Below are 23866 nucleotides of genomic sequence, written 5' to 3'. Positions count from 1 at the left end.
TATACATAAAACAACACAAAATACTCTGTAAATAAATTGAAAATTGGAAATTGGAAGATTTTAATAGACAATATTGTGTTTCTAATTGTGTAGCTTTTTGGTATGTGATAATCGTAAATTAAGCCAGGTCAGTTCGTATCCGAATCCGCATGCAGAATTTGCTGTCGGTAGCGGCGGTTAGTACGGACGCGCTTGATTTGCTTTAATTGTTTTGTGCACAGTAAATGACCATGACCGAGGCAGTAATTTCTGATTAGAAATATCTTCTCCCTCAGTATTTACGCACTAAGTCAGTGCAATGGCAACTGAAGAATTCAATAAAAGATCCTGGACGCTCATCGAGCAGCACATAATACACAACAAGGTTAGTTACGCTTGTTGTTATTGCCAGTTCCGCTTGTTACTTTGAATTTCAAGCAGTACGTACTAATCAAAGTCATTTGTTCCAGACAGGGGACTCGGAAAATCGCCAGGATTTTGACGCTCTTACGAACGCGCTGCGGCAACCTGGAATAACTTCAATTTTGACTCCTTGGTTTTTGCACGAGTATCAGAAACAACTGCGACGGGAAATAATACCAAGCTTCTGGTCTTGCTTCAAGTCCGTGGCTGAAGCGAACCTCAGGGACATACGGGTTAGCGCCCACTTTTTGCCGCTCAACTCAATCAAGTTTTCCAAATAGTTCCACTGTGGTTTCAACGTGAGTAACCGTTTCTTTTTGCAGGTCGCATTCACCACAGCCGTTACTGAATTGCACTCTACTATCAAGCAGTACCTGTCAAATGCTCGTCTAATCAGGGCCGCGCAAGTGGAGTGCGGTGGCGGCGGCGACAAGGTCGACGCTACAACCCAGGGCTTGCTGGAGGGCTTGGTGTATGATCACCTGCGGGCAGCTCTGAAACTGTCTGTTCCATCCGAGTTCAACAAAGTCTTGCTGGTGTTTTACTCGGCAGCGTTTCGAGCATTTCATCGTGTGGCAGGTACAAAAAGTCGTACTGCGAATTACATCTAGACAATGTTGTACTTATTGTAGGCAATGAATTCTGTACCCAGGTTCATAAGTGTCTAAACACAAATATGTTCCACAAGGTTTGCACCTATTTGTGTGTGCGTGTGTAGGGGGGGGGGGGGGGCGTAATTTATCTGGTGTTACTGGTACTTTCAGTGTTGGAAACATCTAATGCAGCGAACATTCCATCTACCCGGCCCCAACATGCTAATTATAATGAGGGTTTTATGTTTCAGAATTTATTTGTGCTCATCTTTTGCTGTATTTTATAGTGTTATACCCCTACCTCTTGCATATTTGTGGCCTTTCGGCACCGGATCTCAGGGCTGGAAAGTAACTGGGGCTTATTGGGGCTCGGGCTGTAAAGTGACTGTCATCAATTACAATGATTGCATAAAATTAATGTTGCTGACACCCAAAAAGTTCATTAAACCACTGCTGCACAAAGAACACCTTTGGAGCGTTCATCCTGTTCCAGATACTGGCGGGATTTATGTGAGCGATTTGTCGACCATAAAAATGCACTCATTGTTGTTCAGTAAATGCAGGTCAGGTAATGTACATTTTACATTCTTGCCTAGGTCATTCTATGCTGTATGGACTTCAGAACTCAATAGGCAAAATTTAGCAGAAATAACTTTATATGCAATGAATGGTATAAGAGTTCTTGTCTCTATAAGAGTTCCTGTCTCAAAGATAGGAAGCTTACAGAGCTCACAGTAGGTCAGAATTGACCACTGCAGTATTTTCCTACTGCACAACTGAATAATAAAAAAAAAACACTAATTGACTGCCAAAATGCTCCAGAAACTGAGGGTGCTCGATTTCCTGCAAGCCGGAGTTTCCAGCAGCCTACGCAAGGGCTGCTTATATTTGTGGCATTCCAGCTTCTACCAATTCGGAGAAAATTGTGCCAAGGCTTACTTTTCACTGTTTATAGGTCTTTACCTAAGACTGGAAATTTATTTATAACACAGCTCTACTGTTCAAGTGTAGTCCTCTGCCTGTTAGTGTACTTGTTAAGAACTAATATTTCTACATAGCGATATTGTGGTTTAATTTTTGGCGTTAGTGTATTTCTGCTCTCCCGTGAAACCTTCCAAGAATGCCTGTTGATGGCTCCTTCCTCAAATAACAATTTGTGCATGCGTGACTTCTTTGGGCACCATTCTGTGGAGCATTCAGAGTGAGGAAGGTTAAAAGAAAATCGGACGTTGAACTTGAAAGGATGTATCTGAAGCCATGCTATCGAATCGTGCTTCTAACGATGACTGAAATGTGGTTGTGTTACTTGAAAAAGAGTTAATTGAATCTTTTATTTGAAGTGTTATCAGCGCTACATTTCATCGGGGACCTGCACTTAAGACTCCTTTTGGGGAAGGTGGTGCAGCTGCTTATATAAAGCGTGTGTGAACAAAATAATGGCAGTCCCCATTTATTGTTCAGCCATTTACTTGAGCTCTCCTCAGCCTGATGGACATAACAAAGAGCTTGCTTGCACTGTGATGATAGTGCAGAGAGTTCTCAGATAATGAGTAACTAGAGAAAGAGAATCATTGTAAAGATAATTCTCAAGGAGAAACGAGAACGGTTTTGAAGGGTTGCGTTGCTCAGTTTTGCAAAGTGTTCACTCTGAATCACTTGAGTATCTGGTGCGTTGTATGAAATGACACTGGTGCTTAAAGGAGCCATGAAGAGAAAATACAACTTCGTTTAATTTGAAAGAACTATGATTCAGTATCTCACTCAGCTCCATTAGAGCCACAAAAGATGTTTTTTAACGAAAAAAAGCAAGAACTATTTAAAAACTTTCAAATTTGCGCCACAGTGGCGTGTCATGAGCAAGAATGACGTCATACGGGCCAACAATAAAACATAATTTTCAGTGCGTTAACTGCACGTTAGCATTCAAGTGGTGCGGTCAAATGGGACTACAGGCCCCATTACAGACGTCCAGTCATGTGTCATCGCGACAGGTCAGTTAGGCAGCCGCCAATCGCACAAACAAGGTTCCGTGACGTCATAGAAAAGTTGCGGGAAATTGTCTAGGGGGTCGCCACGGCTTCACACGTTTTCTTTAATATCTCCGTTATTTGTTCGAAGATTGCGATGATATTGGTATCATTGTTATCGGGACGAAGCAGTCTTTCTAATAAATCCAACTTGTATTTTGTCTTCATGGCTCCTTTAAAGGAGCCATGAAGAGAAAATACAACTTCGTTTAATTTGAAAGAACTAGGATTCAGTATCTGACTGAGCTCCATTACAGCCACAAAAAATGTTTTTTAACGAAAAAAAAGCAAGAAGTATATAAAAACTTTCAAATTTTGCGCCACAGTGACGTGTTATGAGCAAGAATGACGTCATACGGGCCAATAATAAAACATAATTATTAGTGCGTTAACTGCACGTTAGCATTCAAGTGATGCGGTCAAATGGAACTAGAGGCCCCATTACAGACGTCCAGTCGTGTGTCGTCGCGACAGGTCAGTTAGGCGGCCGCCAATCGCACAAACAAGGTTCCGTGACGTCATAGAAAAGTTGCGGGAAATTGTCTAGGGGGTCGCCACGGCTTCACACGTTTTCTTTAATATCTCCGTTATTTGTTCGAAGATTGCGATGGTATTGGTATCATTGTTATCGGGACTAAGCAGTCTTTCTAATAAATCCAACTTGTATTTTGTCTTCATGGCTCCTTTAAGAAGTTTCATTGCATTCCAGGCAAAGATGACGGGGGCGACTCACTTGATTGCCCTGGGTGCGAGCTTGACACTGAGAACTGTGAATGTCCTCGTGTTCTGGAGGATCTGGAGGACATCAATAAAAAATTGTGAGTTTATGTTTGTCTTTAACTAGGGATGTGCTATTATGCAATATTTCAAATGCAGGTTGGGTGTTCTTGTTATTTGATTTCAGAATTCTGAATTTGGCATTTTCAATCGCTCAGTTATGGTGAAAAATAAGAGCACTATGATTATGTGGGGCTGTGTCGGAGGCTTCAGGTCCTGGAAATTTGAAGTAACTCCAGAAGATGGCTTTTATTCACCTAATACCTTGGGTTGTGTTGCCAATAAGCTGTCTAGGTGTATAGTTTAAGTACAGGTCTAAGCATACAAGTGGACCTATTTATGTACAGGGAATGGGCCCAGATAAAATATTTGTCAGGTCACTTTCCAAACGTAACAAATGCTGTCCTTTGGGGACCATTTGGGGGTGGTTCATCATCCTCTGCAGCTGAGGATGATGAACTACACAAAGTGGTTCTGCAGGATGACACCATCTTTGGCTTTATCATTGAGAGCTAACTGTGTAGGTTCCTGCATCTAAGCATGAAGCCCATGTTGCAAACAGTAAAAAGAAACAGAACTGTACCCCATTATCGTGTGAAATGGAACCTTTCTATCAGTGATACGGAACTAAGTAAACAGTGTTGACATAGTGTTTACTAGCCTGCTTTATGTGTGTGCTTTTTTTTTAATTTTTCTCTTTTTTTAGTTCCTAAATATTTGTACTATTCTGAGTCAGTTTTTCCAATATACTTGTATTTTATTTAATTTGGAGTTTTGGCAATTTGTACATCTCTCACCCCTACTTGTGGGAGATGTGGTAAGCTTTGAGTCACGCGTCGTTTCTCTGTGCATCCAGGCATGACCTTCGCCTGCTGGATGCTATTGCCCGAGACGCCATTTCAACGGTTGCGTACAAGTACATCGAACAACACATACAGAGAACTTGCAAGGGTGTCTTTGAAACAAGGTTCTTGGAAAGCCTCGAGAGGGTACTGAAATGCATGCCTTCATTTACTTTTGTTATTCATAGTGTGTGTAGGTGCTTTACAAAGTTATGCATATGCGGAATTACCTACTTTGCGAACGGTGTGTGTCCCTTACATCCTGTGCTATTTACATATCTTATTTTCTTGAGAAAGAAAATATTGCACTCTTGGCATCATCAAGTGTATATGACCTTCCTCACTTGTAGCTGGTGGTTCATTTTTATTGTTGTATTACTGGTTTTCATTTTTGTTGGCAATTTTCACTTTAGTGGCTGACCACAACTGTCATGGAGTGGTTCCGGTGCCTGTACAAATATGAGACTGGTGCCGAGACGGAAGTGGCACTGAAGTCCCTAGAGGTACGCTTCCTCTACTGCATGCTGTTTAAAGTGGCGATAAGTATTCCGTCGCTTTGCTAAACAGCGTCCCTGATGTATGACTAAATGTTGGCTGCTGATATTCCCACTCCCTTTTTTCACGTTCAAGGATCATTTGCGGTACTTCCTGTATGACACGTATGTCATGGCGCGGATTGAGCAGCTGTTCACGATCATCATCGAGTTCCCTGAGTCGCAAGCTGCTCTCGAGGACCTCAAGGACTGCCTGGAAAGGACCAACCTCAAATCCAAGGTCATCCACTCTCTCAAGAGTGCCATGCAGAAGCGCCTGCTTCACCCGGGTACAGTTTTTGCGTCTTGCAGGCGAACCAGACAACTAGTACATTTCGACTGCATGGGATTAGCTGCTGGGTTTACTCGGTTGGCCAGGCTTCATTGTGCAGGCTAAATTATGTGCATTACAACACAAGCTACTCTTGTTTTGAGTTATTTGTTTCTTTGTCTATACCCACAGAACCTTGTGGGATTACAGCGAGGGGATGAGTACAAAAGAGAAGAGAAAAATAAAAACTGGTGCATTATTGCAACAAGGTGGAATTTTAGTTTTTCCTTCAGTGAGTGTGTTTTTTAAGCATTGTTTTTTTGCTAGATTAGCTTTTATTGAACTGAGGACATTATAGCATAATTTCATAAAGTATTACCTTACAAAGAGATCAGGCAATTCTGTTAAGAAATGGTAGGTTGTTTAAAAGGGCTGATAAAGTTTTTGACTGGTTTGGATGCTGTCAGCAGATTTAGCAGTGGTTAGGGGGTGTAGCTGGCAGATACTTACACAACTACCAAAATTGCATTCCTCATTTTTTATCTTCCAATTTCCATAAGGGAAAAACACATGACAACAATTAAAAACTGACACTGACCACGCAGTTGGTGCCAGTTTTTTAATTGTTGGTTCCCCAACCAGGCGGGCTTCCAACTCTTGTTTTAAGGAAAAAAACCACGAAAAAGCCACCATAATTGGTGTGTTGTGATTGCTCGGGCTCATGTAAACTATTTGTTTTGGTGGGGAGGGTCGGGGTAGGTGTGTAGCGCCCTTCGTGACTAAGAGGCTATGCAGAGAAATGTCATTCGAGAAACATATCGAGACACTTGTCGTGGGTTCCTAATCACATTCTCTGTTTAGTTTAACTTGCAAACAGTTCACCAGCTTGTACCTTTTATATTAAGAATGCTTGTCAGTACTTTTTGATTAAGGCTGCAGTACAGAAAAGCTTACACAAGAGAAAGATAGGGGACATATGCAGCTCCGTGTATGTCCTCTATCTTGCTCTTGTGTATGTTTTTCTGTGTTGTAGTCTTGATCACGTTTAACTACTGGCCGAAACTTCAACTTCACTAAAAGTACTTTTTGGATTGCACACTTTCTTATTGGCTTTGTTGCTGTGGGGCAGCCAAATCATATTCATTGGACTGCAGCTATGAAACAGTTAGCATAAAAAATAAATAATTTTTTGTTATGTTTATCCAAAGCATTAAAACTTTTCTCTCAGTTTAGCAAGAGAGCTTTTTGTGTTGCATCACATCAATCTGAAATTAAAAAACAAAATGAAAGGCTGAATTTGTCTCTAAGCAGCGATCTTGTTTAACCTATCTCTGCTTCCCGGGGTTCTGCTTCCTTTCAGGTGTGGAAACGACCCAGATCCTGACTGCGTACATTTCAGCTATCAAGGCACTGAGAGTTCTTGACCCAACTGGATACATTCTGCAACTCGTCTGTGAGCCTGTATGCAAGTACCTGAGGTAATCAGCTCTGATAAACTTTTTTAAGGCTGGAGCGGTCTCTATGCCACTTTAAAAAGGATGTTTGACGTATGTGTCTCAGGGTTTTTGGAGTCGTGGGGCAGACTCATCACAGCGGTGTAAAATAATCAGGTGCACGCACCCGAATGCACAGCCTCAGGTGCACAAACTCAGCTGAAGACTGAGGTGAACACACACGCACGCACGCATGCACGCGCGCACGCACGCACGCGCGCGCACACACACACACACACACACACACACACAGAGAGAGAGAGAGAGAGAGAGAGAGAGAGAGAGAGAGAGAGAGAGAGAGAGAGAGAGAGAGAGAGAGAGAGAGAGAGAGAGAGAGAGAGAGAGAGAGAGAGAGAGAGAGAGAGAGAGAGAGAGAGAGAGAGAGAGAGAGAGAGAGAGAGAGAGTTTGCAATTATCTTTTCCCCTTTGCTGTCTTCACTTTCTTTGACACCGCTCCACAGAGCTTTCTCAGTGATCTTTGTGCTTCTCTGCAGTCCTATTTTCAGTGATTCCTTCTAATATTAATCCTGTTTTTGGCTTTTGTCACAGGCCTGCTAGCATTTACTACTCATCAACTAACGAGCATAGTCCACACAAAATTTCTCGAAGCACTGCTGCATGGTTTTGTTGCTCCGGGCTGTCCAGAAGGCCTGCGTTAGGGCGGAGATCCTAAACCTCCCGCCACCCGCGCAGGTGCGGCCCGCGTCTACTCTAGACGGTCCTCTGGGCCGCTAGGTTTGACCTTCCGGACCTAATAAAGTTCAATGTCTGTCTGTCTGTCTGTCTGGATTAGAGAGCTCAGCCTTTTCCTGTGTCTGCCGTGTGGCGCTTGTCTTAAAAAGAAAAATTTAGAAGTGCTATAATAACAGCTTACAAATTAATGCAGCTATCATTAGAAGCTGAGTACAATTTTCAGTGGTTAGTATAAGTTGACAAAGTTTCTGTTCCTGCATGCGCTTTTGTTTCTATTTCCTCACACTGTAAACCAACTTGAGGTACCAGGATATTTTGTTTTTTCACTCGTTTCACATTTGTACTGAGCCCTAACTACCATTGATACCACACAAAGCTTCAGGTCAGGTGTTTTGTGACGGGAAATTCTTTTTCTAATGACAGGTATTTTTGTACCAAAACCGCAGCTAAAGCAACAAACTTTGATGAGTATTATGTACCAGCATTGTGACATACCACCTGTGACTAGTAAATAAAATTCCAAAATTAGAAGGTTTTTTTTTGTTTGTTTGTTTCTGACTGTTGCATATACAGGGTGGTACGACAATAATTGGAACACTTCAAAAATGTTTCCTGAGCGAACTGCTGCTCATTTTGCGCTCAGAATTCACACGAAGGTCGCATTTTGTGGTCTATTTTGTTTGACACTGGGAACGAAGATGGTGCTTACCTGTTTATTCTGAAAATAAATAAAAACATTTTTTGCCTATGGGAAAATGGCGACCGATTTGAACGTGCAAGCCAGTGCAAGCTGATCTTGGAACGGTGGCACCACCTGGGGTAAGCAGAGCGAAATGGATGATGGGGATTCACTGTAGGAAGGAACCAAATGAGGTAGCAGACGATCAGAAAATCTCTCGTCCCTAGTTTACGATGATCACAAATAGTTGCATAACAGTTGATACCAATCACGATAAAATATTACCATGGTTCATCGTTGCCAATAATTTGTTTCCTCACCTGCTTTCACATTTTTGCAGAGCTCTTCGAAGTAACTATGATTTTGTGATCGTCTGCTACCCCATTTCGCTCCTTCCTGCTGTGGAAGGAGTGTGAATCCCCATCGTCCGTTTCGCTCTGCATACCCCAGGTGGCGCTGTCGTTTCAAGACCCATTTGCAAACAAAATAGACCACAAAATGCGACCTTTTTGTGAAGTTTGAGCACGAACAGAGCGCTGGTTTCCTCAGGAAAAAAGTTTAAAGTTCCAATTATCGTTGTACCAAAGATGGTCTTCTTCCCTTCCTCCGTTGCAGGACGCGAGAGGACACTGTGCGGTCCATCGTGTCCAACCTCACTGACGACAGCTGCGCTGAGCTCGAAGGCGAGCTGGTCAAGTTCACACCCATTGCCGTGGAGGACAGCTCGGTGAGCGACGACGACGATGAGGACTGGCAGAACTGGCAGCCGGCTCCCGTCGGGAATGAACAAGGTACGGCCGGCATTTCGTTTGTTAGTAATAACGCGAAACCCTTCATTGGCCCAGTGAGCAAAAATTCTGCCGTCGGCGTTGGCACTGCTGTTAGCGCGAAAAGCTAAGAATGGCTCCCATGCAACTGCAAACTGTCTTGTGGAACGAGCATTGTTCGCATTAATGAAAACAAGCAAAGGACTGCTCTTCTAGGCAATGCCTAGGCATGGGCACAGCCACTCATAAAGCCGAGAGTCCAGATGCAAATGTTAGTGTGGTGTTTGGTGGTAGTGGCACATCATGCCAGGCATGGGCTCCACTGACCTCACCTGGCGACGTAACAGGCACTATTACAAACAGTGCCAAACTCCGAAGAGCACTCTGTGGCTATCAGTTGAACTCGATACTTTCGCATTCACACCTCGTAAGAAGTGCTTAGGTGTCTTTGTCTTCAGAGAGGGGGTGTGGAGCTGAGGCTTTCAAGACAGTTAGTACACCGCTAAACCAAAAAACTTTGTATTCCCGTAAGAAAGCACTTTAGTCAGTTTTAAAATATACATAATAATGTGGTTTGTGGTCAAATGTTGCTCCCTGATGGTTTCTTGAAAAAATTGGTGGAAAGTTTGTTATGGGTACTAATCCTTTTTGGTGGGGACATTTGGTTTTCTGCTGCAAATACAAATGAAAGACATGGCAGAATGGGAGGAAATATAGCGTGGGGATAAATTGAGCCTGGTTAGATAGGCACAGCTCATGTTTAAAAAAAATGTTTTTGAAGTAAATGGGGCCGAGAAGTTCTGCGTAACCCGCTCTCTCTGTCTGTCTGTTGCACCTGCCTCTGTGAGGGGTGCCTTGCTGATTGGTCGGTCTTGCAGGGAAAGCCAAAGCAATGTTATCGAGTGCATTGAAAAGTAAAGTACTATTCCTTTAGTACTCTAATGAAATTCATGCAAAACCATCTTTGAAATGGGAAACACTGCTTAAAAAGTGCTTTCACTAAAAATCTGCATTAATGTCCAAAGCTGCCCCCGAAACACACCGTCTAACCGCCTTTAATTTCACTGAACTCTAACAGTCTTGCGAACCTTGCGTTAAAAACCTATGCCACTAAAATGACAAAACACTGCAAGCCAGACTTGACTAGAGCACATTGGCGCAGTTTGTCACTGATTAACACTCATCTGTGTCCAAATACTTTATTGGGAGAAATTGAATCTTTTAAAATGGAAATGTCCTTGACAAACGGTTCCTCTTTGAGCAGCGAAATGGGCCATACTTGATGTAGCGTTCTTGCTTCTCAGAGTTGAACGAATACAGGGTTTGTTATGAGCTAACCAGTACAAGGTAGCACGAGTGCTCGCCTCTCTCTTATCTGCCATCTCACGTTCCGTGCCGTGGCTACCGTGTTTGCATTTCCAGGTTTTGGATTTAGTGCAGGAAGGGTGGCACCGTCTGGTGTTTCGGTATACACCACACTTGGCATGGCTTATATAAAAGGTATCTCTCATAGGTATTGGGGAAGAGGGTGTTGGAGGAAACCAGAATAGTTTGGTCAGCAGGTCTGTGAGTAATCAAGGGCTGTAATCTGCCCTCATCTATCTTGACAAGCAAAGCATGTGATTTTGAAAACAGTGTTAGGTACATTTAGCACTTTAGCTGCAGCTGCAGCCATTTACTGGCATGCCCTCTGCTGTACTCTTTGAGAAAGCGGAATTCCTGTTGCACTGCATGTTACCAATTTTCCCCGTTATTTCTTTCTAAGTGTTACCAAGTGGGCATTGCAGATGCACTCTTGTGTTGTATTCCCAGCAGTGCAGGTATCCAAAGGAGCCCGTTCTTCGGACATTGTCAGCATGCTGGTGAACATCTATGGGAGCAAGAAGCTGTTTGCATCAGAATACCAGGTGAGCCCGCGAAATTCCTCCCACACATAATGTGTGCCCTTCACGTTTGGTGGCCACTAGAAACCTGTGATCTAACAAATGCCTTTCATTCGCTCTTGCACTGGTCAAAAGATGTGATGACACACAAGAGATAGCTTGAGGTGAGAGGTGGAAAGCAAAAACGTCCGTATGTTCGAGATTTCGGTGCTTGTTAAAGATCCCTAGGTGTTCAAAATTAATGCGGAGCCCTGCACTAACGCACACCTCATCGCCTGTGTTCCATCGGCACATTAAATCCTACAACCAATCAAATCAGTTTGAGGTGAAGATGGGGGACAGGTGTGAAGGGGTGCGGGACTTGCCAAAGGTGTCAGCGGGGGTATACCAAGCTGTGGGACAGTGTTTGTACGTTTTATTTCTCCCTGGTTCCTCCTTTCCGTCGGGCAGGTGTTGCTGGCCAACCGGCTGCTCTCAGGCAGCTGCGCCGACACGGAGCGTGAGGTGCGCTACCTGGAGTGCCTCAAGCTGCGCTTTGGGGAGGCCCAGCTTCATGCCTGCGAGGTGATGCTGAGGGACCTCGCAGACTCCCGCCGCATCAACGCTCACCTGGCCTCGGGCGACCTCCCTGGCTACGTCGCAGGGGTAACCGTCTCCCTCGTCCTCACTTGCTCGGCTGTGGCCTTAGCTTAACTGTCACCATCACCATCACTATGGTAACCAATGGCATCTGCAAACGATTCCTTTGGTATGTTTAAGCAGACACTCTAGTCTTAAACCAAAAATGTTTATTTTTACAGTTATGATGATAAAAATTGGAGAACTTATGTAACTTTTCATTCTGGTTGTAAATATAAAATTTGTTTTTGTGTAAAATGACTGAATTAAAATTTATTCAGATTTTTGTTTGATTTTTTGACAGCTTTTGTAAAAAAAACTGCTGGAGTGATGCAGCTGAACTAGTTATCAGTGAACAGTGCACGTAACGAGGAGTGCAGTAAGACTAACAGTATCATTCTATCTAGTCTGTAGCAGAAGTTATGATTGTTTGAAGTTGGGCTTGGAAGGTGGGAACCAGAAAAACTGGTTTTGCCTTCCAAGCCCAAACTTTTTTTTGTTTTCACATTTTTGTGCACTGCTTTTCTTTCCCTAAAGCTTGCATTACCTCTTCTCTTTGCAAGCACCATTTCTTAGAGGTTCACGTCCTCTCCTTTGAGCAACACTTGTGAGGAGTAGCACTTACGACGATCGCTTGTGAATCGAGCACACTCCTGAGGAGCACTCGGGAGTCTGTTGAAGAGACAAAGAGCAATGGCGATTAAAATAATTGAGCACAGTCAGGAGAGCTTTTAAGCGTTGCATTACAGTCTTTTAACAAGTTTCAAGGCAAAAAAAATATTAGGAAGCACTGGCTATGGAAAGTACTGACCACGCTAACTCTAGAAACAGCTTGCAAAAAGCAGAAAATGAAAAAGACTACTGTTTACACACCCTGTGTATCTTGTAAAGTTTTCTTCCCTGGCTTTTTTTTTTCTTTCGCTGGTTTTTAGTAAATGAGCCCTTTGATAGAAGTGCTTGTTCTGACTGCTATACACATAATTCAGCTTTGTCTTGTACAGGTCACTGAAATTCATGCTGGGCTGGCAACAGTTGTGAGATATTGCCATGAATGTAACATGGAGCACCAAACTTACTCAACGGTAGGAACTAGCCTGTGAACCGGTTACATTTTCCGGTTCATTCAAACTGGAAGTGACCCAGAATATCACAATTTGAGCCCAAACCAGAGCTGGACGAGTGCATTGATCATCTCGTCGTCGCACTGGCGCAGGAGGTAGACGTGTCGGCCATCGTGATCTCAGCCCAGTTCTGGCCGGCGTTCAAGGACGAGAAGCTGGCACTGCCGCCACCTGTGCAGGCGTCCCTGGAGCGCTACACGCGGGCCTTTGAAGCCATCAAGGGCAACCGCACGCTCCAGTGGCGCCCCAACCTGGGGCAGGTCACCCTCGAGGTAGACACGGGCAGCCGTACCCTGCAGCTCACCGTCTCGCCCATGCACGCCACCCTTATCTACCACTTCCAGGAGAAGGGTGGGTCCCGTCTTGGCCTTGCATCGTGTCACAACAGGACTGTGTGGCTTTTGCCATGACTTGTTTACATTTTGACAAGCCAGGTTTTAAGGGCACTGTGGCAGTTTTAATGAAATCGCTGTTCTGACCCAGCACATAAGTTGGTTTCTTAGAAGAATGTCTCATACAGTACGTGCCAATTTCCTTATGCACTAAGAAGGAGAAAAGGTTTAGTTTTCTCCAACGGAATAGCAATGGTTTCTGGCCTAGTTCATTTTTTGTTACAGTGCAGTACTCTGGTGCAGGGGAAGAACCTGGCTGCCCTGCCTCGTGCCGTTGCTGAAACTTGAATGCATTCATCGAAGATAGAACTGTGCATCGTATGGTGTAACACCGCTGCGTCGCCCTCCTCCTCCTCCTGCCCCCTGCAGCGCGCTGGACGCTGGAGGAGCTGAGCGCGGTGACCCAGGCGTGCCCGACGCTGGTGCGCCGCAAGCTGGCCCTGTGGCAGGGCCAGGGCCTGCTGTGGGAGGAGTCGCCGGGCATCTTCGTGCTGGGCAGCCAGCCCGGGGGCGCCACGGGGGGCAGTGTGCCCTCCCAGTCGCTGGACCTGGACGAGGACGAGGAGGAGGCACCCTCGGCCATGGCCTCCAGCCAGGACCAGAAGGAGAGCGACCTGCAGGTACAAAGTTGTGGCAGGTCTGCTGGGGCGAGGGGATGAGGAGAAAGAAGTGGCAGCTCATTTGATGCAGCAGCTCATCTTACCGGTATCCACCTACAGGGCAAAAACTTGGAGGCTCACTACAAGGGTTCAACTTAAATTGAGGGCGACTCAGCGAGCAATGGAACAGGAGATGATAGGTGCAACATTAAGGGACAAGAAGAAAGCGGAGTGGGTGTGGGAACAAACGCGTGCTAAGGACACATTAGTAGGAATTAAGAAGAAATGGGCATGGGCAGGGCGTGTAATGCAAAGGCAAGATAACCATCGGTCATTAAGGGTGACAGAGTGGATCCCTAGAGAAGGCAAGCATGGCAGGGGGCGGCAGAAAGTTAGATGGGCAGATGAGATCAAGAAGTTTGTGGGGATAAATTGGTTGCAGTTAGCGCAGGACCGGGATAATTGGAGATCTATAGGAGAGGCATTTGCCCCGCAGTGGGCGTAGATAGGCTGGTGATGATGACCACGCGAGTTCTCAGAGCCCGCTAGACAGAGCCCGCTGGATAGAAGGCTGGGATGGAGACACCGGAAGGGTAGGCAAGGGCTTGTTGAAGAAACCAAGGCACGGATCGCAGGATGTGAGTGAGTGAGGATGGTGGAATGAAACAGCTATTTTAAAATGACGATGATAGTAGGAGGCAGCTGCCAGTTTCCTCTTCTTCTTTCATAATATTTTCAACAGTGCTGACACAGGGCGAAATCTCTAGTGCAGCTAGTAGACAGCTTATTGTTATGATTAATATCATCACAGCGAGTTGGGGGCAGCCGTAGCCAGCAAGATTTCCAGGAGGTGCTTAGCGTCCAAAGAAACCTTTTCATGCAGGCTCTTAGGTCTTCCAAGCTCTACAGTGAGTAACCATGCTGCAGCCTGCCTTCACTGTCTTCTTTTTTTCTTCTTTCAAGGGTTGTAGCATTACCTGCTGTCAGCTCACTCATGTGGCATGTGGTGCATTGGATATCTAGTCTAGAGATTCCGCTACAGTGCACAGTCACCACACTGCTTTGCTTTCACCAAAGCAAAAGTGCATCGTCTGATGCTGAGCCCATTTGTCAGGCCACCACCCTTGCCAGGTTTGAGGCAGCTTCCCTGTGCTCCAGAAATGTCTCAAATTGGTTACCCGCTGTGGTGACTCAGTGGCCAAGGCGTTGTGCTGCTGGGCGCGAGGATGCGGGTTCCCACTGAAGTTCAACAAGCACAGCGAATTTCACTGCATGGGACAGTGTTTTTGCAATGAGCTTGTGCAAGAGTAAAACCTTTCGTAAATGTAGCAATGATATTATGTATAAGTTGTTTTGTATCCGAAAGAATGCCTTTGCAGCATTTTTTCCTCCATCACAAACACAGCTGCTGCAGCTTAGTAACCGCAGAACCTAGTAGGGCAATGCTCACCTGTATCTGCAGCAATGGTGTGATGCTCACCCCCCCCTGCTACATGGTATCCATAGAGTTTCTTACAATATAACTAGAGGGGAAACTGGCGCTGCGATCGTACGCCTCAATGGGCGTGATGGGTAGTTGTGGATTCGGATTGGCCGTCGATGGCTCGCAGAACTTACTATGGATTGCAGGCAGTTTCGTTTTCGTTTTGGATTTACATGAACGCATTTGCCTAGGCGGGGTGTTGGGAGGAGTGATCAAAAATACGTTTCTCCTTGAACTGCATGCCTCGCGTGCACGGACGCCACCCTGAGTGGAATGTTTTATAACCAGAGTTGCGAATTGGGTGGGTTATCAATGCATTGTCGCACAGCGAGCATGTAAACACAAATGACGGCGCTGTGTGCGGCGAAGTTGTCTGCTAATTAGGAGTTGCGGCGCTGCTTATTCGGCAGAGCAATGCATTGTCAAAGCTGGTCAAAGCTGACGATGGTTGCGAATCACTTGGAACAGCCACACCTTTCATGCGAACGCCGGCTCCTACGGCGTAGAACAGCAGCACCGGCGGCTGATAGGAACGCAGCTTGATGTATATCACTATATAACTTCTCCAAAGGTAATCGGTTTATTTTTTCTTATGAGCACAAAAATTTTCTTACTATTACAAACCACGAGCGCCGAAATTTTTACAAGTAGTTTTTAAAGAAGTCCGCGTCCTGCTGTAATTGGCAGAAAATGGCAAACCTGCTCCACAAACCCCCTCGACTCCGCGTCTGCTTTTTATTTAAACGCGCGGTTTTATTTCGTACAAACTTGGTTTTTCGTTACTAACTTTCTTGTTTGCCATGTAATTTGTAAACGGAGAGCCGGGCAATTAGAGCTTTTTTGTCAAAAAACACAATTTGCGCAGCCATAAGCCCGTTTTGATCCTACGCAATCCGGTTCCACAAATACCCATCATTCCCATCGAAGCGTAAGCGCCGCTGCCATGTTTGCGTTGACACTAGCGCCAGTTTCCCCTCTAGTTATTTGTATGAAACTCTATGATGGTATCCGCTGCACTAATCCTTTCTCGTTCCTTCTTCCTCGAGAGGTAACTTTGGATCCGCCTTTGCTACATGGCTAGTGCTTGTCGCCGTGCTGGTCGTTTCGAAGATGGGACTGACCCTGTCCCCCACTGTGGTGGGCGTGTGCTATTCTGGAGGGTCGTCAGCATCTGCCCCTGCCCTGCACTGGTGCAGATCTACTGGTCGTACATCGTGGGCATGCTGACCAACCTGGAGGTGCTGACCCTGGAGCGCATCCACACCATGCTGAAGATGTTCGCCATGCAGACGCCCTCCACCGCTGAGCTCACCGCCCACGAGCTGCGACACTTCCTCGACCAGCAGGTGGCCAAGCAGAAGCTGCTCTACTCGGGGGGCCACTACCGGCTGCCCAAGGCGGACGGCGGCCCGTGAAGGAACACTTCCCTCCCTGCCTTCCCCCACCCCCTGTTGTGTCTGTATAAAACTCACCAAAAATGAGAGCCACAACTCCCAGTCTGCGAAGCCTTTGGCGCAATGAAAAAAATCACCCTTGGCACAAACCACTGGCCCTACATGCCTTGCTTGGTACCAATTTTTGTTGTACATTCCCATGGGCCCACACCCAACCCAGAATCTCACGAACATTTCCTGGTTTTCGGGTAGGTGAGACAGCAGGTGGGAAAATAACACTACATAATAAAATTGGCCTTATGAACTGGTGCTCATGTGGTTTTCAGTTGCTGACCGTTGTCACCGATTGTTAATTCTGAGTTCCTCTCTGCTGGTGCTGAAAGCAATAAATTGAAAACAATGTGAGTAAAAACCGCAACTGATACGTGAGCTCCTAATAAGAACATAATATAAGTGCCTCTTACCCTGTGTGGGGAGCCAGTGGTGCTGATAGAAAAAACAAAAACAAAAAATAACACATTACTTTGTTCCAGCCACTAGGAGGAATTTAGGCCTGAATTTACAGAAAAATTGGCCACCATCAAGTCGGGGAAGTTTCCTATTGGTTGATTGTGCGGCTAAAAGTGGCCAATCTTTTCCCAAGCTCAGTGGTCATGTTTGCTGGCTTCAGCCGTGGCATTGGCTCCTTTTGTTGCCCACCAGTATGGGCCTTTTGTCGCCATCATTTCCATTCCCTCCCCTTTGCCACCTGTGCTGAATGCAGACTTGATTTTAAACGTAAAACAACAGCTACAGGACTCACAAGAGCCGTTGAAGCAGCGGCAGCTGCCACTGTGCGCTTCTACTTGCCCACACGAATGTGGCCAGCATTCTGAAGGTTCCTTGCTTGCATTATCTCCACTCTGGTATTCTCTGCTCCTCTGTTGCTTCCTCTGTGACATGAAAATGAACAAAGTGCTGTGAAAATTTTGCCGACATGCCTCATCTACTGCTTACACAGTACACGTGCAACAGAACTGAGATTCAAAGCACAATACATGTGCACATGCATAAACATATGTGAGGGGCAGCGTAGGAAAATACAAACACGAGCGAGGAAACGTTGCAAAAATATTGCAAACTAGTAAAGTTAACAAAGATGGACACAAGTCGATGAATACCCAAGCAACTAAAGTCCTGCCTCATTCACCGACCAGGGCAGTGATGCACCGCTGTTTCGAGGTAAAAGTGAACACCTTCGAAGAATGCTTCCTTGGTAGCATTGCTTTTCGACGACGAAATAAGCAGTTCAAGACTTGCGAGCACAAGTGGGAGTGCAACCGACACATGCCATTAATGACAACGCACATTCACATACATCAGAAAACCACCATGGCATCACGCAGTCGAACGAGACTAAGGGGTCTCTGTAAGACAGGCGCTTGTATACCATTCTATCGCGCACTTACAGAGCAGAGAAAAACAACCAAACAAAGCATCTGCTGCATTGGCCTCTATCTTCCTCCTCTCCATTTTCACTGTCTGTGCCTCGTCTCTGTGGCACAGCCTCACGTAAAGTAGTAGTGTTCTCGACTCTGCAAAGTGGTGGCCTCTTGTTTTTGCTTTGCCGTGAAGTTACAAGCGAGATAGGCGAGCCAGACTCCCAAGCTTCCTGTCGGAGCTTCTTGGTGGGGAGAGTGGCCCCACCAACTTTCCACCTCCTCTCGCAACATCAGCCACAAAGAAACGTCGCCTGCGCTGGACACCCGCCCACTGTACACTGACGGGCAGTGGTTTTGCCCATCACTGATCCTGCGCACTCTCCTCCCAGGCCCCAGAAGAACAAGGAGAGTCCACATCGTTGGCCACATTTCAGGACATTACACAGTACTATCGAGTCGGCAGACAACAATTCCCTCAACCTCACCCCAAGCTGTCCAAACCAGAAGAAACGACTCTTCGTCGCATCCAAACGAATATCTTCGTCCATCCAATTCGCTTACGCCACATGTTTCCCACTCAATTTTCCGCCCAATGCACTTTTTGCCCTAAGCCTAGCACACTAGTCCACATTTCATTAGAGTGTGCACATAACCCCAACCTCCCACCCTTTCCTTCCCCCCTCCCCCTCCCTGAACTGTGGGAGAACCTGATTGCCAGTGATCACCTCGACGTCCAGCAACTTCTGGCATCTAGGACATCGGTCGCCCAGTCATCACTTGGATTCCCGGACTAGGGAACCACTCCTACTTTATGGCTCATTAAAGTTTCGTACTACTATGCGAGCCAGTGGTTCCACCCGCAATAACCCCTGGCAACGCCGCCTGTACCTTGACTAACGTATCACACCCGCTCTCCAATAGCAACAGTAGGGACGCTTAGTTCAGCCTCTTGCCCAAATGTAGCGTGCGCCGGTGGACGTCCCGCCTTGCGTCGCTGCTCGCGATTCGCAAATGCTGCACCCACTTCTACAGTGCATGTCTGTCAGCTCTCCTATTGAGTTTCAAGAGCTGTTTCATTCACATTTTAGCCTCAGTAGGGCATTAGTTCCGGAACCACTGGGGATCTTGCTCAACCTGTTGCTCGTTTCATACCTGTGGCGTTTTTCAAAGGATGACTGACAGGCAGAATTTAAATAGTAGTATGAACATATTTATTGTCGAGTAGACACAAAGCAAACAAGATTGTTATTTCGGATGCTACAGCAGTTCTAATGCGAATGTCGAATCGAACACCTCAGACACTCGGCCTCCACCCTGCGTTCTCGAAGGGCTTCGTACCCTTGCAGTTTGACACGGTTTGCTTTGCGATGAAGCGTTTGCTTCCACTGTAAGCGTAATAATAGCAATAGCACTTTTAATATGGAACAGGAGGCCTGGAGGACCCATTGTCCAAGTAGCTAAGCGTGCAAAAACCAGCATCAACCTGCAGCAGCACAAATTTCTGCGGTTGCGCGGGCGGTTTTATCAGCGACATACCAAGACAGACGGGCATGGAGAAAAATAAGGCTATGGGAGCGCCGCCGGGGGAACGCCCGACAAAATGTCATAGTTACGGTCACCTTAGCATAGTTTCCGCAAAGAGGCACTGGCTGGCGGACATAAAAGCATGCAGGAAGGCTAGCAAGTGGGAAAGGGTAGGAGAGAGCAACAGGAGAGTGGGTGTTTGGTCATTTCTCGCTCACGCATTTGGCAGTGTTAAAAATTGGGCCCATCTCCCCGCGAGGGGGACTCGAGTAAATGCGTCGCATAGGGGGTGGGTGTATTGCGTTAACGTTTAGTGTTTGGGGAGTTGGTGGTAGTGAATGCGTTGTATCAGCAGCTTCTTGACGTAGTTTGAATGAGTCAAGGATATAAGGCGTGTTCGTAGCCTCCCATTCTGTGTCAATTTGTGGCGCAGTGGGTAGAGCACCATGTACATTGCATTCCGCCCGCAGGGTCGAGGGATCGAAACCAGGCGCCGGATAGTATTAAATGCAGAGCATTTCAGTAACTCACGATGTCACCCGCGTTGACGTCCGTAGTCGTAGTCCGCACCCCTCCCCCTACACTATATAAAAAAAAAATACTATCCGGCGCCTGGCTTCGATCCCTCGACCCTGCGGGCGGAACGCAATGTACATGGTGCTCTACCCACTGCGCCACAAAGCCGACACAGAATGGAAGGCTATGAACGCGCCTTATATCCTTGACTCATTCAAACTACGTCAAGAAGCTGCTGATACAACGCATTCACTACCACCAACTCCCCAAATTTACGATAGTAACCGCAAAATGTGGCAGTGCAACGCCTGCACGGGCGGGGAGAAAAGCACAAAGAGAACAGAACTCCCGCTGGCGCAGTTTCAGGCAGGGGGCGCGCGAGCACTGCGAAGGCGGGAAATTTGAATTGCATGGGGTAGTAGCAGTAAGCGTATAACGGCGGTACAGCTCATTATGGCGAATCACTGCTCTGCACTTCCGTCAGCTTTCACATTGAGTGGAACGGCTTTAATTTTTTTTTATATATAGTGTAGGGGGAGGAGGGTGCGGACTACGACTACGGACGTCAACGCGGGTGACATCGTGAGTTACTGAAATGCTCTGCATTTAATACAGGCGGCGTTGCTCCAGGTACAAGCCCAAGAAACGCCTGGTAGCGTTCCTCTGATCTTCAAGCGAGTGTCTCGTGCTGTCAAGGTCAAGCAAACGCCACGTGTGCGATCGCGGCGCCGACGGAAGTGCCACCGACCGAGCCAGTGAGTGGCGCTGACGCGGCTTCCGCAGTGAAAGCATCTAATCGCTTATCCGTTTCAAGCGGAGTGTTGCAGAAAGGGGGATAAAGGAAAGGGTAAGGGAAAGCTCAGCCACGGCCAAGCCAGCGCTTCGTGCGATAACCGCAGTCTAATAGATATATAGTTCTTCCCGAGGGGAGGGGTGTGGAAAGTGTGATATGGCGCGTGCCACCAGAAAATGATACATGAAGGCGCTGGCTGCATCAAAGTTCGCTGCGCATTCGTACCTACAGCAGCACCGTATTGTCTTGCCATGCAATAGTGCGCGCTTTCACAGCTCGCTCGAACCCGAAAACCGAGCTTTCGCTCGACGAACTTGGGTTAATAATGTTCACACACGGCAAAATTTGCGTCCACTTTTGCGTGTATGTATCGTGTCCGAGAAGAAAAACTCTTAAGAATGACTGCCATATCCAGGCTCGAAAGGAATAAATATTGCTCAAAAATTATGTGTTACCGGTATCCCGTGTGCTAAAAAGCTTCGCTGGTCAACAACCTTCACAGAGTGGAGTAGCTCTTAATTTTTTTTAACACGAAAGTGTTTTATGTCGGGATGCACCAAGATTTTACTGACGTCATATCCGCCACGAAAATGACGCCAGTACACCATTGCCGAAGCGTCCCGCCAGCAGAACGTCGCTCGTCAAGCACTCCCACAAGACAGCCGCCGACCCCCAAATTACGCTCAGCTGCAGATTTCGCTGCGCATTTCACTTTCGTGTTTTACCGATTCCTATTGCAGAGGAATCAACCACAGTTTTTCTACAAATTTCTAAAACTCGGCTTTGAAAGCATGGGCACGTATACCGAGCCGTGGTACTTTATTTGTATTCTAGTTTAGTCGCGCGAGCCCTCAAATTTTTTCGGCTCTGTCCTTGAATGAAACGGGAACGCGCAATAAATCGAAGGGCCCTGTACAAGTCTTCGCAACAGATTTCTGCGTGTATGCACATGTTACATTTTGTGGCAGCGTGCATGGCAGATAAATATTTTAGTGGCAATTCATTAGCATTAATTAGAATTTATTCCGCGCCAAGGCTGGGCTATTAGGCGTGCCGTAGTTGAGGGCATCGGATTGATTTCGACCTCTCCAAAATACCGAGAAAAAGGCGTTTTCGCTTCCACCAGAAAAACGACCGCCGCGACCGGGATCGAACCCGCGTCTTCGGGATAGCTCAACGCCTTAGCCACTGGTCGCGCCACCGCATCGAGTAACTTTATCAAAGTCAGGCGAAATAAGCTACAGCACCATCCTCTCTGCGAGGCCACTTTCAGTGCACAACAGCAGCATATCGATCGTGAAAAGTGAAATTCAATGCTTTGCGCTTGCTGCAGCTACGCAGAGATGGCGCACATAAGAAAAAATACAAATAAAATTATAACAACTGTTTTAACATGACGACGTCAGCTATTAAAAGCATTTTGTGATAACTTACACTAATCCAGCCATCCTGTAAAAAAACGCCTGTCAGACAAACTGAAAGCGAAACCATAAATTATACCGAAACCGAAACTAAAATAGTTGCACACGCTGCCGTAAAAGGCGCGACAGTCAAAGACCCTTTTTCTGATTGGTCGAGAGCGGAGAAGGCGTCCCCAACTCCGTTGCCATAACAGCGCTGTAAAAATTCAACATGGGTCCACCATTCTGGGTTGGAGAGAGTGCACAAGAGAGTTGTTTGGGTCTGTGGTGTACGGGCTGTCAAAAGCACGCTTTGCTCAGCGACGATGTGATGCTTGCGGAGGGAAGCGTCGTTGCGTGACAGTGCGCGGCTTCAACGTCCGGTTCGCAGACTTCGTGTCTTCGCGAAGAGTTGATACCTTCTCCTATGAGTGTTTTCTCGGATCTGATCCTGTGCGGGGCATAACACGATGGTCGGGCAGCATCGGAAGCAACGTGGTTTACGATGGCTCGTGTTCGTTGCTTCGTACGTGCTCATCACACTCCTCGGCACCGTCAAAGGTCAGTTTTTGTGCGCTGTGAAACTCTCCCCGTGCTGCGGTCAGACGCCTACCTTTCAGATACGGGCGTTGAAGCTCCCGCGGATGGTGTAAACAAACTTCGCTCTGCTTTGACGGGCGAGCGGCTTCCTACCGCTCGCTTGCTGTACGCCGGAATAGGCTTAGTGGTCGTCATCTGCTGCCTTCTTTAATTCTAGTTGTGTAGCTGCCCCTCGCATTTTTCCTTTGCAATCTATTCGACGAGTTACCGGCCTTCCAGCGCTTTGTGCGCCTAGACAGGGAGAGAGGTCGCTGCATTTGATGCGCTCCTCCTCGACTGACTCATCCGGAAGAGCATCTCATCAGTTCGGAGGAGGGTGCGTAGCGCGCCTGGGATATACGAGCGCCGCTTATTAGTTTCATCGTGCATGCCGGTGTGCGCGTTTTTTAGGCCGTGATGTAGCCTAATTGTCATAATGGAATACTAGCTTGCTTGAGACCCTTCGGCCGCAACCGAATTCGAGTTGACTGGCGAAGCGCGAGCCGGTTGGGGCAGTGCCGAAATCGCGTGCTCTCGCGCGCAGGTGTAAGATTTATTTTTTATTTGGTCTTGGAAGAGCTTGTACGATTTTTACAGCGGATGAATTTTTTTTATAAAGCGCTTTGATTTAACCTCCTTCACGCCTTTCCAATTTTACCTGCGCGGACTCCTACAGATCTGGAAATGAATTAACCCGTGGAAAAACGCCTCGATAGAAGGTTTGCCTCTGGAGTACCTCTCATAATTTCTTTCGTTTGTATGTTTTTTCTCTTCTTTTCGTCTTCTTTCGGCACACTCGTCTGGAAACATACAATTAAGCGGTCGAAACGGGAAAACAAGCAAAAAATGAACTAGGGAAAAACAAAGATCGTCTGACAGAAACGTAATTGGAACTCCAAAACAGTCGTACCGACAATATTATCTGTTTCTTTCACGTCACACAGACAAAATAAATAAGGTTTATATTTCCTCGAGAATGTCGTCTATTACACCAAGGCGGTCGTTAGGCTAGTGCCAGTGGAAGGAATGAAACCGTAGGAGAAACTAGTTGGAGCGTGAGGGGTCA

General features: G+C 46.5%; 2 protein-coding genes across 3 annotated transcripts in view; both read left to right on the top strand.

Moving 5' to 3' along the window:
* The first annotated feature begins 131 nt into the window (after window positions 1–131).
* Window positions 132–16871, top strand: Mr (anaphase promoting complex subunit morula). Of its 2 annotated transcripts, none has more exons than XM_077706342.1 (14): window positions 132–364; window positions 450–635; window positions 726–981; window positions 3732–3840; window positions 4656–4788; window positions 5055–5144; window positions 5272–5464; window positions 6806–6923; window positions 8926–9101; window positions 10890–10984; window positions 11411–11605; window positions 12792–13050; window positions 13461–13711; window positions 16370–16871. In XM_077706342.1, exons 1-14 carry the CDS (start codon window positions 299–301, stop codon window positions 16586–16588), a joined length of 2346 nt encoding a protein of 781 aa, XP_077562468.1. In that variant the 5' UTR covers window positions 132–298; the 3' UTR covers window positions 16589–16871. The 2 variants fall into 2 exon arrangements, with proteins under 2 accessions (XP_077562468.1, XP_077562469.1); XM_077706343.1 differs by having other exon boundaries at window positions 133–364; window positions 10893–10984.
* Window positions 16872–22448: 5577 nt separating this feature from the next.
* The window catches only part of Fra (neogenin protein frazzled), a 260099-nt gene continuing 258681 nt past the window's right edge, over window positions 22449–23866 (top strand). Inside the window, exon 1 of the mRNA XM_077706334.1 lies at window positions 22449–22782. Coding sequence (XP_077562460.1) covers window positions 22692–22782 — 91 coding nt within the window. The 5' untranslated portion in view covers window positions 22449–22691. The remainder of the gene's footprint in view (window positions 22783–23866) is intronic.

This window comes from Haemaphysalis longicornis, unplaced genomic scaffold, assembly GCF_048455015.1.
Source record: "Haemaphysalis longicornis isolate Haplotype H1 unplaced genomic scaffold, Haemaphysalis longicornis Haplotype H1 scaffold_4, whole genome shotgun sequence".
Lineage (NCBI taxonomy): Eukaryota > Metazoa > Arthropoda > Arachnida > Ixodida > Ixodidae > Haemaphysalis > Haemaphysalis longicornis.
The sequence above is the reverse complement of the archived record's forward strand: the minus strand, read 5'-3'. Positions and strand labels throughout refer to the sequence as shown.